The 18,903-nt window shown below is 39.5% G+C and overlaps 1 protein-coding gene across 3 annotated transcripts; it reads right to left on the reverse strand.

Annotated features, from left to right (window-relative positions):
- Positions 1 to 678: 678 nt before the first annotated feature.
- rgs17 (regulator of G protein signaling 17) lies at positions 679 to 18,625 on the reverse strand. 3 transcript variants are annotated; one of them, XM_063875238.1, is made up of 6 exons: positions 18,466 to 18,625; positions 15,665 to 15,818; positions 12,659 to 12,789; positions 9,311 to 9,385; positions 9,003 to 9,234; positions 679 to 8,371 (listed from the first exon to the last, which is right to left on the reverse strand). In XM_063875238.1, the coding sequence occupies exons 2-6, from the start codon at positions 15,665 to 15,667 to the stop codon at positions 8,183 to 8,185; spliced, it is 630 nt and encodes a 209-aa protein (XP_063731308.1). In that variant the 5' UTR covers positions 15,668 to 15,818; positions 18,466 to 18,625; the 3' UTR covers positions 679 to 8,182. The 3 variants fall into 3 exon arrangements, with proteins under 3 accessions (XP_063731308.1, XP_063731307.1, XP_063731306.1); XM_063875237.1 differs by having other exon boundaries at positions 15,475 to 15,818; XM_063875236.1 differs by lacking the exons at positions 15,665 to 15,818; positions 18,466 to 18,625 and adding an exon at positions 14,093 to 14,191.
- Between the last annotated feature and the right edge of the window lie 278 nt (positions 18,626 to 18,903).

Raw genomic sequence — 18,903 nt, forward strand, 5'->3', positions numbered from 1 at the left:
CTGGTTGTTGAGGGCTATGTGGGTTAGGCGGAGGATTTTGAATTGTATTTGTTGACAGACAGGGAGCCACTGCAGGTTTCGAAAGACGGAAGTGATGTGGACTCAAGAGCGGGTGTGGGTGAGGAGGCGGGCGGCAGAGTTCTGGATGTGTTGGAATTTGTTGAGGGCCAAATATATGTATTAAATCAATGCACAGTTTGATGTAAAAAAAGCAAGCTGTGAAACACCATTTAGACGATAATATTTGGAAATAAAAAGCACTGTTTCTTTAGTAGCTAAATAAATACAATGAAAGATTTTAAATCAAAGTTTTCTGAAACTGATAAAAAGGAGTGTTGGACTCATATTTTTAAAATCCTTGCCAAACGTGATGTGATGAAAGCTCAGTTAGTCACTAAATGTCCACTACTGTCTACAAATCAAATGATTGGCTAGACAAGAAATACTTCCATACACACTTACAGTATGTAATATAATGAAAACACATGTCAGTGCATTTATGTATGGATAAGTGAATGTGACTTTTTTTGGGCTGAAAAAGGGGCCTTTGAAATGTTGAAACCTCATTATTTGTCGAGTTGCAGAATTGCACCTTCACAGAACAATGTAAAAAGAAAAGACGGCATACAGGAACTTCTCCCACACCTCCATTTAAAGAAAGACACAGGCACATTTGGCAAAAATCTATTAAGGTTTTATTGTAAGTTGTTACATTTAGATTTCTTTCTCTAGCAGCACTATTTAAATTACAGATATTCAAGGGCAGTTACCGTAGATCAGAGTTTTCTCATAATAAAAGATGCCATCATGTAAAGAAAGACAGAGACTGAACCTCAAAATGTACCACAACTGAACACGCTGGTGATGTGACGGCGACTCGTGTGGTGATAAAGGTGAATAAACAACACTTTCTTTGTATTGAAAGAAGAAACAACGACTGAAATAAACCTGCTGTTCAAATAAATAAGAATACAAAACATATTTAAAATAGTTGTTTGTGACAGTTACAATTTCAGTTGAATCGGATAACGTTGCATGAAATCAAGATGAGTCAAAATGCTGTTTACAAAGGTCTGTTGGTTACATGTTGATGAAGTAGATTATATCTGGATGATTCAGAGAAATTACACAAAAACCCACGACAGCAACGTGAAAAGACAGATAACAAAGTGTGTTTCTTGAGGAACATTTCCAACAGAATACATGATTTCCAACAATACCATTGACCCTTTTACATGAAATCAAAAGTAATAAATTTGGCACATTTTGTTCTTTAATACACTTCCTGGGACAGTTGCATTGATTAGTGTGTCAGGTCTTTCTCCTTTGACTTTATGTAGCTCATCAATTTCTTTAATACAAGGATTGAAATCGATTTATTTTGCTCATTTGAGTTAAACACCACTCTCATGTCAAAAGAGAAGTATTCATCTTCTCCAACTTTCTTCAAGAAAAAGTGTGTTTTACAATTATGCAACTTTTGTGAACTTTAACAAGCCAAAATAATCTGAATAATAAAAGTAAGTAATAAAAAGAATATTAATATTTCTTGAATCCTGATTCTGCTGTCCTTGGTGAAAACTATGGTCATATCTGTATTGTACTAGTGACAGGGTTGCGCTCCAAAATCTCGTTGTATATCTTTGAACAATGACAATAAAGGCTTTCTATTCATGCAGAGGATTGCCAACACCAACATGATTCAATGTACAAATTCCTGAATGTTCAGTTGTGTTAAATTTGTTCAAATGAGTACGAGACGAGTCAATCCTGTTAATCAGAAGGTGGTGTTCAATCAAGGTTGGACTAATAACACAGGAAAGCACTTTCAATGCTACAGTGAAGAGATTTCCTGCACTCCAGACTTCTAATCAAGGATTGAGGTTCATTTACTTTTGAAAAAACTCAAAAATGTCATGATGAAAGCCGTCATATCCTTGGCAACATCTTTTCACTCTCGAGCTTACTGGCTGCTGTTCGAAGCTTCAGCATTATCCGAACATTTTACATATGAAACCTTGAGGTCACATTTAAGTTGTGTGGCAAGATGATTCTTGATTTACTTTGCATTTTCTTGACCTTTAGTGCACAAGGAAAATATTTAATCTCAGTCAGGATCTCAGCCATAATCAGACTTGTCAAGCTTCCAGTGGAACATCGTGAAACTGACATAACTTTTGATTAAAAAGCCCGCTGCAATAGAACTGTCCAGGTAAAATTACTCTGCAAGTCATGCATGTGGACTAACCAACCATAGTGTATATTTGTTAATACAGAGAGGGTCATTTAGTAATTCTGGCAATTCATGAGACACTCGAACAAGAATTAGGAACCCATAACCATCAATATTAGTGAAACATACTAGAAGAAAAATATGAACCTCTCAAGAGAGTTTCTGATATTTTTAATTGTCTGCATACTGCAGTACTTGAATACATACTCATACAGTATCGTTTATAGCAAATAACTGAATTATTTCATTTATTTAGCAAAAAGCATGCTGAATAGAAAAAATGTCACTTTTTTTTTATCGTGTAAAGTGACGGTAACATTATTTTTATTTTCACCTGCAGATCATCTCTCAACGACTGTGATTTATCTACAAAGGCATGACAAAAACCAGGAGGTTTAGGCATCTAAATCAATAAAGAGGAAAGTGATTGCCTTAAACTGTTGAAACTTCAACCAGGTACCTGCACAAATATAATCTCTTCCTTGAAGTAGCACTAACACCTTCGGAAGAGGTACAAAAGAGACAATATGAGGGTGCCAGTAGGAGGAATAAACATTGGTGAATTTTTGCTGTAAAACGGGACCATCTCACTTTAACTGCAATTTTATTTTAGTGACAGAAAGAGATCTTGAGGTCTGTTGTGAAGCATAAAGAGGCACCAAATCACACAAAGAAGGTTACGTTTCTAACCACCATCAGTCGATAACCTGTCTCTCTTCAGTCATGATGCACTGTGAGGACTTAAGGAGAAAAATCTATACATCAACCCTCCTACTGTCGTTTCCACAGAGCCATATTTTCTGTACAAATAAGAGTTAAAAAATAAATGATCAGACCTAAATCAACCCTCAACTTGAAGCTTAAAGATGCTCTCAGGAGTGAATGGTCTTATAAGTAACATATTATTGACTTTTCTTACATCTTGCATTAGGGGATTATTAAAAAAACAGAAAGCCCACTTCTGCTGATGTGTCCTAAATCAATGCTACTGTATTAGCACAGTGATAGTCTGACTGGATGTGGCTACATAAAGAATAAGAATATGGAGGATTGTAAAATAAGTTCCTGCTGTTTGCTGACGACATGGTGCTGCACACTTTGAATTATTAACTCGCACTAACATCTGTGCAGGCTCCACTGACGCACAACAAAAAGATTATCACAATAAAGTGTTTATCATTTCTTAGATACTATTAATGGATTACTGGATAAGAAATGGGACTTCATATTGACAGTGCCCTTTCTCGAACTCAGCCATTCAAAGTGAGACTATGCAACTTTTGAATAAAAGTAACAAAGCCTGTCAAATTCCTAATGAAAACTTAATTAATGAGCAGTAAAACGCAACATTTGCTCAATTTGATCTGCTCAAATATCATGGCGTTAAATCTTTACTTAGATTGAGTGTAGCCACAAGCTTGTCGCGGCTAATGTTAGCTAATGCTAGCAATCTTTTCCCAGATCTCATCCTTCTATTGATATTACAGTAAGTTGCTGTGTTTATGACATGTCTCTATTTCTGCTACCTTGACACAATGTTTTGGCTTTGCTGTCTCCAGTGGTATCTATAGCTTCTGTTAAGCAAAAGATACATAGTCTTGCTTTAAAATTGACCAAATGTTACACTGAAAAATGACAAAGACGTAGTCCTGCGCGGCCCGACCACCTCATTCATCTCACTGGCTAAGGGCTGGAATAAAGTACTTGAAAGTCATGATGTGGTTTTTAGTTAAATGAAAAAATGTGTTTCCCCTCAGTTAGGGATTGCTGCAAAGGGTCAGCTACTGGTTTTGTAGCCTGTTGTAGTAATGAGAGTCAGTGAGTCGACTCTTCTGTCAGTCGCTTCACCGTCCGTTCCAGTCGTCGTTTTACCAAGACTCCAGCACACAGCCACATGTCAGACAACAACACATTTATTTGTTTTCAGCAAGGTTTCTTTTTTATCATCATGAAGGCATATACTATTTTCTCTGTATATTAATTGTTATATATACAGTATATCTATATATATAGATATTTATGTATAATATTTATATAGAAACAAAAAGAAAGCGTACATTTTTGCTGAATAAGATTGAAGAATATCAGCAAAGGGCATTGTAAACCATGGTCCATCAAACAGGTGAAAGGTGCGGTAGCTCGCCCTTTCCCAACTCACCCACAGTAACAGATTTGCATAGGCAAAAATGGGATTAGCCCTTAGACAGTGGATTCCTGAATTCGTTATAGAGATGCAAAATCTAATTCAGCTCAACATAATTAAAAATAAACATACATACAAACAAAAAAATAATGTCGACTAGGCCAAGCTCTCATTAACCCCTCTGGTCATATACATAGTCATTTTTCTGTGCACATTTTTGTTTACAGTGTTAGGCTTCAAGTAGATCTAAAAACAACTTGTACATTGACAACTAGATGTGAAATAAATTAACCAACATGAGAGGTAGTGAAAAGCCTACAGAGACGCTTGTTGTTGTTATTTTATACAAAGGAAAAAAATAAAACGTGTCAGTAAGGCCAAAGCTTCGCAAACCTCCTCCAACCCATCAGGACACTTTAGCTCGCAACCTTTCTTTGTAGTCGATGAAACCACAGCCACGTTTCAAAAACCCACTCACTTAAACCCATGGAAAGTTAAAGACAAAAATCTAGAGTCAGCGATGACACTACATCACTTCACATCATCATCATTGCTTGTAAAATCTACATTTGAAATGCAGTTATTAAAAATAAACAACCGTGTACTTTTCCCCACTGTGTAAAAGTCACAATAAATTATGAGGAAAGGACGTGAGCAGAAATCGTGGGGCTCTGCTGCGTCTGTCCTCCCTGTAAACCCTGTAAAGTGCTAATGGAGTTAGCACTGGGCAGAGACCTGCTGGCTTCTCTGCTCACACTGAGGACAGTTAGCTCCCCGCGGTTATTCAATAAGGTACACACATCTCACTATTTATAAATGTAAACTTGGTTTAATTGCACCATCATTTCATTATCTGGTTCTTGGTGAAACATTCTCGTGTTAAATTACCGTGTAGTCAGCCACAAGGAAATGTAGCTGTACCGTGCAGAAGAAGACATGTTCTGCTTTTAATGAGTCACAGGCATTCTTCTATTCAGTCAAAAAGTTATAGAGTTGCCCAAATGCAACGTCTAAAGTGAGATTACTGATGTATCAGTATCAGATTTGGCAAATTACTCTAAATTATTATGGATCTGATAAAGTTGGTGCAAGCATGCACAGCTCTTCATTACAGCCGCCAAGCAATATCTATCAAGTCCTTTGGGGTATTAAGGTAGTACTGTGTTGCCCAAGGTTGAACATAGCATCATTTCAATAAGGAACATTGCAAAACTGTTTAGTTTAGACTTGTCTTCTTGATTTACAGTGTCAGTTTGACCGATTTAAAATCAATATTTGATTTCCACTTTTGTTTGAATATAGCCACTTTTTTTTGACTTGGCAGATTCATCTAGTTAGCATTTTCCACACCGTCAACGTAAATAAGTGTTAAGAAAAATTCAACTATGGATATTTTTTTGAGTTAAGATCTGGCAGAGGACGTGCATTTCTATTCTTCTACTTTTTTAGATTAAAATAAATGATTTCTTATTTATATAGACTCCAATCTATAATTAATAACTAAATCCAATTGCACTTCATTACTCTGTGGACATCCTGCACTGTCTACTCTTTAATTTGATCTATCCAAACTTGGCACATGGACTTCAGGTAGTAAAAGGAGGTGGCAACATGGACGCCTAGATTTATCAGTGAGGAGTGGCACTGTTTTTAATTGACACTTTAAGACCGCACTAACCACCAAACCAAGAGGTCAGCTATCCATCATGTTAAACAATGAATATACTCGGAGGCCTGGTTAATTAAACAAAATAGCATATACTGCACTCATGCACTTTCTACTGCACATCCACAGGCCAGGAACAAGGTTCAAATGTTCACACCATCAAAAGACCAAATGTCCTTTTATATACTAAACAGGTTAATGGGACATTTGGCAAGACCCTCGTAAAGTTTTTTTTTTCTACATTTTTCTGTTAAGTGTGTAACTACACCATACACACACATAGCCATTATCATCGCATGCTGTGAAAGTCAGATTAGAAAAACAAACCAGAGTGTGTGAGGGCTGGCAGTCGGATGGAGGGTTAGCATGACTAGCACAAGCATGCTGACTGCTTGCCTAAAGCATGCTAACACCTAGTTAGCCTCTATCGAGAAGGCTAGCATGTAGCATGACTACACAAACGTCTTCGCTAGCCCGGTACGGTAGCTTGTTAGCATTATTATACCAACCCTCTTCACTAGCTCAGGTTAAAAATTAGTGTCTTGAATGGGCGGTAGCTAACTGAAGGTCTACCATACATTCTCCCAGCTCCATCTGCTGGAGACACCGACATGCACCAGAAACACAGGGAGTCTACAACCTGGTGGCAAATCACATCTGATATCACAGCATCTTTAAAATCATGTTTGGCACCCGGGTTTCGTATCTGCAGCGTGATACTGGACAACAAACTGCAGTGACTTCTATGTAACCTACAGCATCTAAAGGTAAAGCCTTACAGTCAAAGGCCAGGGCTCAAAAACCCTATCAGTTGGATCAGTGCCTGCTGCATCTGCATATAATTAATATTGAAACACTAAAAGGTAATCCCTAACCCTTCATCTGCGCTAGAATTTCATGATGTATCTGGAGTCAACGTGGGTTTGTTTCAATTTTCTTCAGTAGTGGTTCCCCCCCTCCCACCGTTGGGCACCTGTGCTTGTCAGGCTGTGATGGTCTGAGTCGGAGGGAGGAGGGAAAAAGATGGGAGGTAGGGATCGTTGGACAAACTGTGGTTGCTTTCCAGAAAAACTCCAGCAGCGCTTGTGCTGCCTTTTCTTACATGTAAAGGCATTGTGATTTTCTCGAAGGAGAGATTTTTTGTCTAAAGTTCATGAGTTATAATAATACATGTAGCTGCCCAACCACAATTCTAGCCCTTACTTCTCCCAGTTCAACAATCCTAAAGAAGGAAAGTGCTTGGACGGACAGATGGATGGACAGGTGGATGGATGGATGGGTAGGTGCTGCTGCCTTTGCTGCAGAAGCCATCAAATCTGCTCAATAAAAAAAACTGCAGTAAGCTTAAAATTGGTAGAAGTGTACTTTTTCCCTTCACCGAATAAAGACACCCAGACAACGAGACAGGACCCCTGTCTTTACACATCTCAATATTCAAAAATAGTTGCAGTCCGCGGCTTACATCGTCAAGCTACTGTAGAGAGAGAGAGAGTTACATGCAGAGCCAGTGCTTCAATTGGTTAAACGGGCAGAGACATCCCGACTCCCACCAACTACTAAATGTCATGTTTGGACAGTGAAGAAATAAAACTTTTTACACATTGGAGGAATGTGACAGAAATAGAAAAGCAAAACAATATGACTGAATGAGTTTCAGAGAGAGAGAGAGTATTAAAAGTGAGGATAGAAAGCATGAGGTCTAGATATTACAGTACAGGAACAGTTGGCGTGTCCTTTTAGTCTCTCTCTCTCTTTCTGTCTCCACCGCCTGAGGAGTCCTTGTCCACAGTTAACCAGCAGCTGGCCGTCAGGTTGGCCATTTCAACCGACAGCTGACAAGTGGGTTGGCCAGTAACAAACAGCACAAATGCTAGCAAAACAATCACTGGACAGCATTCATGGTCTTAAATTGACCAAAAACCAACCAGCAAAGGCCGACCTGGCTCCAATGCAGAACTGGATATAAATTGCTTAAAAAATATAAATAAAAAAACAACCAGCTATCTTGGATGTCGTTCAGTCTTTTCAATCAAAAAAGAGGGAGAGATTTTCCAAACCCGACTTCTGGCACCATAGTAGTATTTGAAGTTTAAGTAGTAGTCTCGTTGGCGTACGATGGCGATGAGGGACGGTGAGGGGTCTAGGTCTCGAGGCAGGTGCGCCTCCTGTTTGCCAGGAGGTCTCTGTAAACGGAGGAGTTGAGGAAACGGGGGAAGGAGTCGCGGTGCATCAGGGTGTAGATCTGGAACTGGGCCTCTTCGTACATCAGGTTGCTGGGCTCCGTCAAGGTCTGGTTTATTCCTTCTCTGACACGCGAGTCCAGACTCACCTGAGGAAAACAAAATATAAATGCTCAAAATGAAAAGCTAAACACGCTGATCAACAATGGTTTACCATGTTCAACAGATTAATATAGCGGGTTAGCGTGCTAACATAAAGGTTTAGCTAACGTTTAATTAGCACTAACGCTACAGTACAACTGAGGTTAAAGATAGATAGATAGATAGAATCGGAGGATGAAACCCTCTTTATTAGTCACATACATGCACACAGCAGAGCACACACAGTGAAATTAGTCCTCTGCATTTAACCCATCCTAGTACTAGGAGCAGTGGGCAGCTATTGTGCAGCGCCCGGGGAGCAATGGGGAGTGGGGGGGATTGGAGGTGTCCGGTGCCTTGCTCAAGGGCACCACAGCAGAGGGAATAACTTAACGTGTAGTCATAAAACAAAACATTTGAAAAATGTACAAATGTAAATGATAAAGGCAATACATGAAAAGTTATTAAAAGACATCATCAAGATTTTTTTTAGGCTACCATATTTCATAGCAAAATGGATTTCCGTCTTTATTAAAGTGATGGTTGACTGTAAAAAACAGCTTTACCATCACTAGAGCCATTTTTCTAACATACGATTACAGCTTACAGTTGCTGATTCAGCGTGAATACATCCGGTACCTCTTTGGGAGATAATATGGACACGTAGTCTTCATATATGATCCTGGACTTCTCCTCCACCACTATGGGATCCGTCTCCTTCTTCAGCTCTTCACAGGCCAACCAGAACAGCAGATTGTCCTCGCTGTACTCCGAGCGCAGGAACTCCCGGAAGACCTCCCGGCCCTCCAGCGAGCGCAGCATCATCTCAAAGCTCCGAGCCCACGACAGCGCTTCGTCTAGACTGGGTTGTCTAGAGACCGGAAAAAAAAAAATGAGGACTTACATTTGTTTACCAAACAAAAGAGTTGAGGGTTGGCTGGACTTACTGTTCTTCTGCAGCTTCGATGCTGTCCATCTTGGTGCAGGTCTGACGCTCACTCCTCTCGATCCTGTCTTCGTTCCTGGATCGGACACAAGAAATGATTAGCTCGGCAAAGCAAAAGTCTAGACAGGATAAAAAATTGGTAACTTTGAGGTATTATCATTAGATTAAACTTGCACATAGATAGTCACACTTAGATCAGGATTTAGTAGAAACAATGTGTTGATTGTGATAAATATTGAATTTTAAAAGATCCAAAGTGATTTGTTTATGTACTTTTTTAATGACGCTTCTGTGTGATGCTGTATTACGTGCTATGCTCTTTGTGCACAGCAAATTCCACTGGGGAAAATAAAAGAGGAATCCATTCAAATATAGGATCAGCATCGGCAGATAAAAAATGACCTCATATGATCCCAACATGGATCAGGATTCAGAGATGGATGGAATTTTTGTACCACATAAAAACATGTGAATCCCTCTTAAGTAGAACAACTATTTTAGACACTTTATTGGTTATTTGGGTATTATTTAAAAAAATGTCCATCCTTTTATTTCTTATTTCACCCAAATGACATCTCATATAGTCATAAGCATATCCCACATGCTTGTATTCTGTGGATAATGACCTTTCTTTTGCAAAAAAATGTATAATTTAAGACAGATTTTTCTTATATGTTCTATATTTTTGTAGGGAAATATGTAAAAAATGTAACCCTGTATTGCAAATACAGGGTTACATACTTAAGACTAAAATGAGGATACACTGTATCCGTCTGCAGCTTTCTCTTTACAATATTGTCTCTTTTTCAAAATGTGCTCTTTAAACTTTATGAAAGGGCAATGGTCAAGTACTCAATGAAGATGTCAACCACCATATGCAATGGGGGGGGGTCAGGTCCCACAGTATTCAGCCCCTTATGCATAAATCTCTCCAATGCTAAACCTCAGAATCAAAAGCTTAATTTTTATTTAAGTGATCACTGGAAAATTGGTCAGAGCCAATTTTTATAATCATTACAAGTACTTTTTCGAGCAGAAGTCACAAGTTGATGTTTGTTTCTTTGATAATCTGAATATCTTTGGGTTTAGAATATCTTTGGGTTTGGGTTTGGACAAAACAACTTGTTTCGGACAAAACAAACAAGATATCAGCTGGGTCTATTGGAAATTGTTAGAGCACTACTTTTTTACAATTTTTTGCCAAAGTATTGCGTAAATAAGGAATTTCTGATCAAAAAGTGATGGGTAGATACACAAATAAATAATATTTGCATCATTTCAGTTCTACTCAACTTGTTCAAAAGTCCATAAAACGATAAAGCTACAGTGCAATCCTTTATGCAAACACTTGAAACACACAGGGTAGCCTCTCTGTCTATCGTAGCCTGGTCACACATGCTGAGTCCACAAAGCCACACACACTGAGATGTCTATTTTTGTTCCACCATGGAGGATCTTTCCTTCCTCTTGCTGTCTCTTGTCAAAGTCCCCATTGTGCAGCAGTAATGGGCTAAGCTAGCCACAGCCCCGGGCGCCCTCACAATGCAGCTAAATATACAGGCTGTTCTTCACAGCTGTTTTGCATGTGATGTGTGGATGGAAATAGAAGGAACCCCAGCTAGATAAGGGCCTTGTGTAAGGGCAGATGAGGAGTGGTTAGAAAGTAGAGAAAAAAAGGATAAATTAAAAAACTAAAAACAAAATGTAACAGTATGTTGTGACCCATTAACACTTTCCTAGTCCCTCAGTCTCTGACTAAACCACAAAGGCAGATGACTCACACACACAACTCCACTCTGATAGTAAAAAAAATAGAATGACACAGAGAGCATTCAGTAATTAACACGTACCTCATACAAACCTGCACAGAAAAAAAGCTAATTATCCTCGCCAGCCTTAAGGCTAAAATAAATAAACATATTCGGTGCTGAAGTAACATTTCCAAGCTCATTCTGGATATCTGACACCAGCATTTGATTGAGAAACACACGGCCGAGTCACAGAGCACTCACTGCAGGCTCGGTCCACAAGCTGCCAACACTTCAGATGAAGTGGTGTGAAAGAAGCAGCACATTCACCATTCACTGCCTGAACACAATGTTTCATTCACTGCTCTCTCCTGGCAAGAGTGCAGTCGCAGCCAGGCAGCGGTGGGCGATACACTGCAGTTACTGGACTCGGTGCCTTGCTCAGAGGCAGTTTGGTGCAGGTTTGCAATCTGGAATTATTAGGATTTGATAATGTAAGGCTGAAACAATGTCCATTATCAATTAATCGGAGGATATTTCCCAAAGTTGACACAATTAAATTGCTTGTTTTGCTTCAAAAGCCAAATATATTTCGAGTACAGTCACAGAAGATTAAGGTCATCTTTTCGGAGATTGTCCTATAGATTAATGACACAGTATTCTGCTGAATGAGGTAACACAATGGTGACTGAGCCCATAACCCACTGATAAAGTCCCGGCCTTCAAAGTTATGCAAACTGGACATCAGTGGTGACGCTCCTTGGAAAAATCTCATGTAACATTTTGGGACTTTTTCCTTACCGAACAGAGGGTCTACAGATTGAGGAAGCCTTTTGTGTGTTTCTTCAAATGCTTTTCTAGGAGCTTAAAAATCAGTGTACATCGAAGATAAGGCAACAGGATTTAAAGTAGCAACTGTTTCATGTGTCAGGCAGAGGGGGCTTTTTTTCTTCCAGATACAACTACAACTATCAACTATAAAAAAAGTATGAAGTTCTGTGTTCACAAAAATAAAGAAATCACTACCATGAACGTGTGAAAGGATGTCCAATAACACTTAAAGGTAATGTATACTAGCAATGATTTTACAGTTAAACAAGTTTAACTCAGAAGTTGCTTGGACTGGTTGTAACTGGGTTATAACTATCGTACTTCTAACAATTAAAAATATAATTCATTTATGAGTCCACAAGTCCAAACCTCAGCTTATGAATTACAAGCAGCTTTGCACATTGTTTTCCAATTGCAAATAGATAATTGGCTTTTGAAGAAAACCTGCTTAAAGTCACCAGAAGATATCATGACACATAGTTGCTTTAGTCTGTAAGCCCTTGAAGTGGTTATACAGAAGTTATTTGATGGCAAAATTAACATTATTTTTTTGAAATAATCTATAAAAATATAGATTGTATTAAAAGTGTTCTTATCCTGGGCCACAGTGTACCTTATATACCAAATGATTAAAAAATAAAAAGAAGAAGAGTAGAGTAGGTATAGTATATAGCTGCAGAGCATAGCATAGCATAGCATAGCATAGCATAGCATAGCATAGCATAGCATAGCATAGCATAGCATAGCATAGCATAGCAGTATTTTCTTACCAGAGACACTTGCAGCAGCCGCACCAGCAGAGACAGCAGGTGTTGGGTCGGGGCTGACCGGGGGCCTGTGGTGGGGCCTCGATGTGCGCCGCCTGCCTTTTTCTCATCTCCACTCCACTCACACTGCGGGGCTTTACAATGCACACAGAAAATAAACACCGTTAGATACCCTTCAAGTTCATGATCACATAAATCAATTTCGAATTTGGTTCCCATGTTGTACTTTTGGCTCTCTCAATATGACTTAGAGGGAAAACATGAAATAAACAGTGTGTGTGAGAGAGGGAAAGAGAGATGAAGCAAGGAGAGAGAGAGAGAGAGATCACTCAAGCAGGACAGAGAGGATTCCCTGCCTTGTTTCTGGCATCCAGCCAAGTCTTTCACTTGGCTTTGAGGGACACAACACACATTTCAATGGAGGCAGACCCAAACAGAGACACAGGATCTACACATCACATGCACACGGACAAGCCTACAGTAAACACACCAACTGATGCACACTCACATCAACCTGTTTTTGCATAGGGGGAGATAAGGATCTCATGTGCAAATCTACAAAAAATAATAATAGTAGAGACATTGGAATACATTTTTGTGCCAATCCATCTATAGGCCATGGTAATGTCTTCAGTTTGCTAGTTTTGTATAAAAACGTTATATCTTTAAGTTAATAATTGGAGTTATTGCTTGATCAAATACTGAAATTTCTTATAAATTATCAAAATATTTGAAGATTAGCTTTTCAGTAGGCTGACTAAGCGATTAATAGACTAATCTCACAGTTATCATTTTTGAGTTTTTCTAGGAATATTGTGGAGTGAGAATGGTTAATGAAAAGCCCAGAAAACACACTATATATTATAGCGTGCAGATCTATAAAAATAAAAAAAAGAAGTCTGGAATTGTTTTCAGTGCTTAAATGTTGGACAGTCTTATTATCATTTTATGATTTCCACGATCAGGTGCTCTCTCAGGTGGACTGTATAATGTTAATAAAAATGTTCCTACGAACAGTTAAGCAAGGCTTTCATTAACTCAAGTTACCACTCTCTTAAAAACAGACTCTAATGAGATAATGATACACAATATAGTCTAGTCTGGCAATACTATTTTTCCTTTTCCTCCAAGCGGAAGAAAATCACACCTGGCTGTTTTTTTATCAGCTAAATTGGTCGGGAAAACCCTGATCTACTGTAGCTACAACAGCCCTGTCACAAGCAGTCCAACGGACAAAATCAGGAGACACTGTAAAGATCAGACGAAGGACACAATGTCAGAACAAATTCATCCTCTGTGACCACATAGAAATAATAATGAATGCAAACTCCACTTCACAATTTGGTCATTTAAGCTTAATTTGACCAGAGAGTGAAACATGAACCGGGTAAATATAAGTCTTGTTGGCTGGTCAAATTAATGAAAGAGAACTCTTACCTGCAAAGCCATAATTAAAATCAAACTCCTTTTTAAACACTAAACTGGGCTCTGGTACCAACAGTGGAGTTTTATATCTCACTTGCTCTACAATGTATACACACATGGGATATACTACAATAATGACAGTGTATATGGCAGGTCTAAGGCTAAGACAACCTGCCTGACATGCAAATGTTGTCACCTGACCAGTGGAGTTGTCATCAGTTATTCAGCGACCGTACATCATCAGTGGAAAACCAGAGTGGTAAATGCAAACGACAGCGAGGGAACAGCTTTGTTGTGAACCCATAAAGGGAGGCCGCATTGACAGGACATGCAAATATGGAGTGTAAATACAAATACAGCCAGATGAGAAGGGGGGGGGGGGGGGTGTAGAGGTGCAGAGGTGTTGTAAAGTATTCAGACGACTCCTCACTTTTTTCTATATTCTATTAATGTAGACATAATTTAAATTGTATTAGGGAATCAATGTTTTGAGACTAAAATATGAGGAATAATATCAGCCAAAAAAATTAAATATATTCATCCAAAAATGCAGCTGGTTTTTGAAGCCTCCACCTCGCTTTACCACCATCTCATTATCCAAGGAGTAGATAGATAGATAGAATCGGAGGATGAAACCCTCTTTATTTGTCACATGCATGCACACAGCAGAGCACACACAGTGAAATTAGTCCTCTGCATTTAACCCATCCTAGTACTAGGAGCAGTGGGCAGCTATCGTGCAGCGCCCGGGGAAAACACACACATGCTAAAAATATGTTTTTATTTAGTATAGATCATGGCCTTGCCTCTGCTGTTGTGCACCTGTGGGGCTAGAGAGATTTCCAATTTATAGGACCTTTTATTTATTTTTTCCAAGGGCTCTGAGGGAACTTCCCCACCTAACAGATGCATCAAAGAAACCTTTTTTCCTCATTTTAGCAGGAAATGGAGATACAAATATCCACTGTGCTTCTTCATGATATTCCGTTTTCCAGCGTTTCAACTTTAAATAAGTGCCCTAGTGACCTTTTGTTGCAACGGCAATTTTTCGGGGCTGACTATCACCATGCAGGAAATGATACGTGGGGCTATATAGGGAGCCCTGGGCTATAATAACAACGCTAAGTCAATGTTGCTTGTTCTGCAGAAACCCAAAGTTTCTTTATGTTTAGTTGCACGCTGGAGACATTTAACAAATGACTAGAAAAAACAAACCAACTCATTTGTACACTTTTTTTTATCTCGTTGTGAAACATTTTGAACACAAAAGGGTGATTATGACTTCAATTTAAAACTCGCCCATTCAAACAACGTGAATTTGGAGATACAATGTCTCAGTTAGAAAGTTATTAAAAACACAGCACCTCAGTCACACCGGACGGAGTGAAGCTTACCATGAATTAGTGATTTTCAGGAAACAGGTGAGACAGAGTAGTCATGGCGTGAGGTAACAGGTTGCTGGATGATAGCAGGCTGGTTAAAGGAGTGCGTTTCTGGGCGTCTTATCGGCTAATGGAGCGGCTGTTTGTCTCTCTGGAGGGGGAGGGTCTTTTCACCACAGGGAAGAGAAGTTACTCGTCTCACCATCACTGACTGACACCAGGGCTGAGGTGAAACGTAACAACTTCCTCTCCTCGTTTCCTGATTTCACTCGCCGTCGCCTCCTAGGCTTCCTCAGATCTCGGTGAAAGGGTCATTTATGGATTCGAGAGTGCAGGGTGCAGCGAAAGTACAGCATCTGAAAAGCACACAGGACAAAGAGTCAGAATCACAACAGAACCATTTTATCCATCAAGTAAGGCAAAGGTGCAGAAATGTATCTTTGGGGCTAACAATGTGGAAATATATCCTTTGCTTATGCAATGACATAAGTGCATATTGCAAATGCTGAAGTAAGAGCAGGAACTGTATACACTACAGTTATCGCTGCATACTAATTCTCTTGTATTGATTCTATCAGGAGATAGACTTTTTTTTATACACCAACACTTTTGATATGAATCCCTTACATCTTGTTTTGACCAGAAATGTTTACAGTCTACTTGAGGTTTGAAAAATAAAATGTAAATGCTCTGCTGAGGAGACTTGATGAAACAGCCCTACTGTTTAATACAATTAGCTGATTCATCCATTAACGAAAAATATACTTTTTCAAGTGCTATTTTATTTGTATGTTATTGAAAAGGTATTTGATGTCATTTGCATATAAACTGGATATCTGAAACACAGGCAAATGTCCCTTATTTTCTGACATCTTTTTAAATGTATTTATCTGGAAAAATAATGTACAGATTATCAATATAGGGAACAACAATATGTTACAGCTCAATACTGTTATCCAAACTACCTCAACCATATCTTTGGCATTTCTGTGCTGCTATTTCCAATGTTGCATCTCCTAACATATGCACTGAAAACGATATATCTGTAATATGCTCATTGGTGTGGTCGAAATAAGATGAAATAAACTGAATCAGGAAATGCATAATCATCATGATAGAAAAGGCTACGTTTAAAAGCGTAATCCCTGTGTATATGTGGGGACCTGTCCTCAGTTTAGACACTCATTATGAAAAGATTAGGCCCATCGTTTGTGTCACAACCCAACACTCAATCACAGTCAGATGCCATTAGCGTGATTTTGTCCCTGACAGAAACTGACTAAGAGCCTGAGGAAACAGCTGCCTCGGACACTCTCATGCTGCCTGTTTTCATGTTTTCTCACATGAATTACTCATTAGACAATTTGCTTCCTCATAACAGCAGATAAGATGTGTTCACATGTTGACCGCAACACTGGAGACTCTTTATGTTGTGAACTATCAGCAGTCTGTTACACTCTGTGACTAATATCCGAAAGTTAAGGTCATTGAAGAACAAATGGATAGGAGAACAGATAATCACTTATATACTTTTGAAAAATGTGTGCAAAGTCAAGTTGTGTATTTTTTCTTAAGTTGTTTTGCCTGAATGTAGATCATTTTCCCTTTCAGCAAATAGAAATTGTAGCAAAAGTCAACCCCTAAAAACGTTTCACAAGTAGCCAAAATCCCTCAAATATGGCACAGCTAGTTGTATCAATACTGTTAAACCATTCCTGAAGCGAGAAGCATCAATAGGTTTGAAAACAAAAGTCTCCCTTGTATATTAGAAGCATATGAAGGGTGATGTTCTTCATAGCTGTGTGCAAAGAAAGGGTTGTGTGTAGTACTTGTGAGAGTTCCCAGGAGGAAGATGGCCAGTCACTTGTATGCTTCCAAAAAAAGATGATAATTACCAAAGTGTTGGAAATGTCAACAATGGTTCAACCAAAATTGAGGAGAAAAATCCCTGTATCAATTGATAATGAAAGTAAGTGTTATTCTGCAGACTTAATACGATATCTGACTTATACGCTATTGAATCATGTTATTGATGATATGCAGCTGGGCATCCACATCACCACAACGATCTATCAAAAAAAGATAAGCCCTCTGGCCATTTTAGCTCTATGTGCTCAATTACGATATCCCTTACACTGTATTTAGGGATCATTGAAGTGTTTGTTCATCTTTTTCAAACAGGAGTACATTCGAATGTTTGAAGTACATCCATCAAGTAAAACATATCCACCCTACAAGCACACACCCTCAATATGTAGATAAGAGAGCTGGTATGGAGTAAAAGCTGAATGAGATGAATCAGAAAGTGTCAGGATCTAGTAGCTCCTTTCACTCAAACGGTCAACAACACTAGTAGTAGTGAAAAGCACTCAAGTTTATTGTAAGAAAATTGCGTTGTGGCCTTCCTCAGAACAGGGTCATCCTCCTGTGACTCAACACACCCATGGGAAACTGCAGTGTGGGTGCTCCCTCAGCTGTGCACGACACCTTCTCTCACCAGTGCATGACAGTAAAGGAATAAAAGGTTGATAGAGACAGAGCTAAATCTACTTTAAAGGTTGATGCATGCAGGGAGCTGTCGCAGCACCGTTGCATCTGCCCGAAGGCCTGTACATATCTTTAGATAACAAGTAAGCAGGCTGATCGGACCCTGTGCACTAGCTCTGCTAGTAGCTGCTGGGTGTTTTGCATGGTTTCTCCTGCAGCTGTCCGAAACATCTGAGCCCCGCCGCTGCAGGTCGGACCAGCCTGGAGAGGAGTTTCCCCTCCCAGCTGACACCACGGTGCGATAACGCGATTACAAGAGAGGGCTGCATGGTGCTCACTGTCGCACCGAACATTTTTCAGGAATCAAACACCACCCACTTTCTCCTCGCTAGCTTTAGCCGACAGATCCGCTATCTCTTTGCAGCGAGAGGAGGAGGTGGAGCAGCAGCTAGCGCCGTGCTAACGTCAGCTAGCCTGCCCGTGTGGAGCTTTTACTCTCAATAATCAGCATCTTACCCCCTTTGCGTCCGGCTGTCAGTGTCCTAGGGTGATGGGTGTGAAAATGCGATGTCCCGATGCTTATTTAACGACATCATAAATGGGAATCCTGTGGTGTAATGTCCATCGCCGCTGTTTTTCTGCCATCCGCCCCACTTCAGCACCGATCGCCGCCGAGCCCCTGGATGCACTGCGCAGGCGCGCTACCACCGCTGCTCCGGGGCTGCAGAGTGAGAGGGATGCACCGCGGAGGCTCCACACGTACAGGGTATAATGCACAGAGGGTCACATATTACATCACTGCTACTGCACAACAACTCCAAAACACAGGATATTCTTTATAAAAACGCTGCTGCATTCAGTTTTTTTTTCAATATTAAACATTTTTATGACAGAAATCCTTGCAAAATCTGAAATGATCATCTTTCTAAAGGGGAGAGAAACAGTCACTTAGTA

The sequence above is a fragment of the Eleginops maclovinus genome, chromosome 22 (assembly GCF_036324505.1).
Source record: "Eleginops maclovinus isolate JMC-PN-2008 ecotype Puerto Natales chromosome 22, JC_Emac_rtc_rv5, whole genome shotgun sequence".
Lineage (NCBI taxonomy): Eukaryota > Metazoa > Chordata > Actinopteri > Perciformes > Eleginopidae > Eleginops > Eleginops maclovinus.

Excerpts from the sequence above, each read along its gene's own strand:
- rgs17 (XM_063875236.1), bottom strand. Across the intron at positions 9,386-12,658 it reads GGCTGCTGCAAGTGTCTCTG|GAACGAAGACAGGATCGAGA; the intron begins GTAAGAAAATAC and ends TGTCCGATCCAG. Across the intron at positions 9,235-9,310 it reads ATCGAAGCTGCAGAAGAACA|ACAACCCAGTCTAGACGAAG; the intron begins GTAAGTCCAGCC and ends TCCGGTCTCTAG.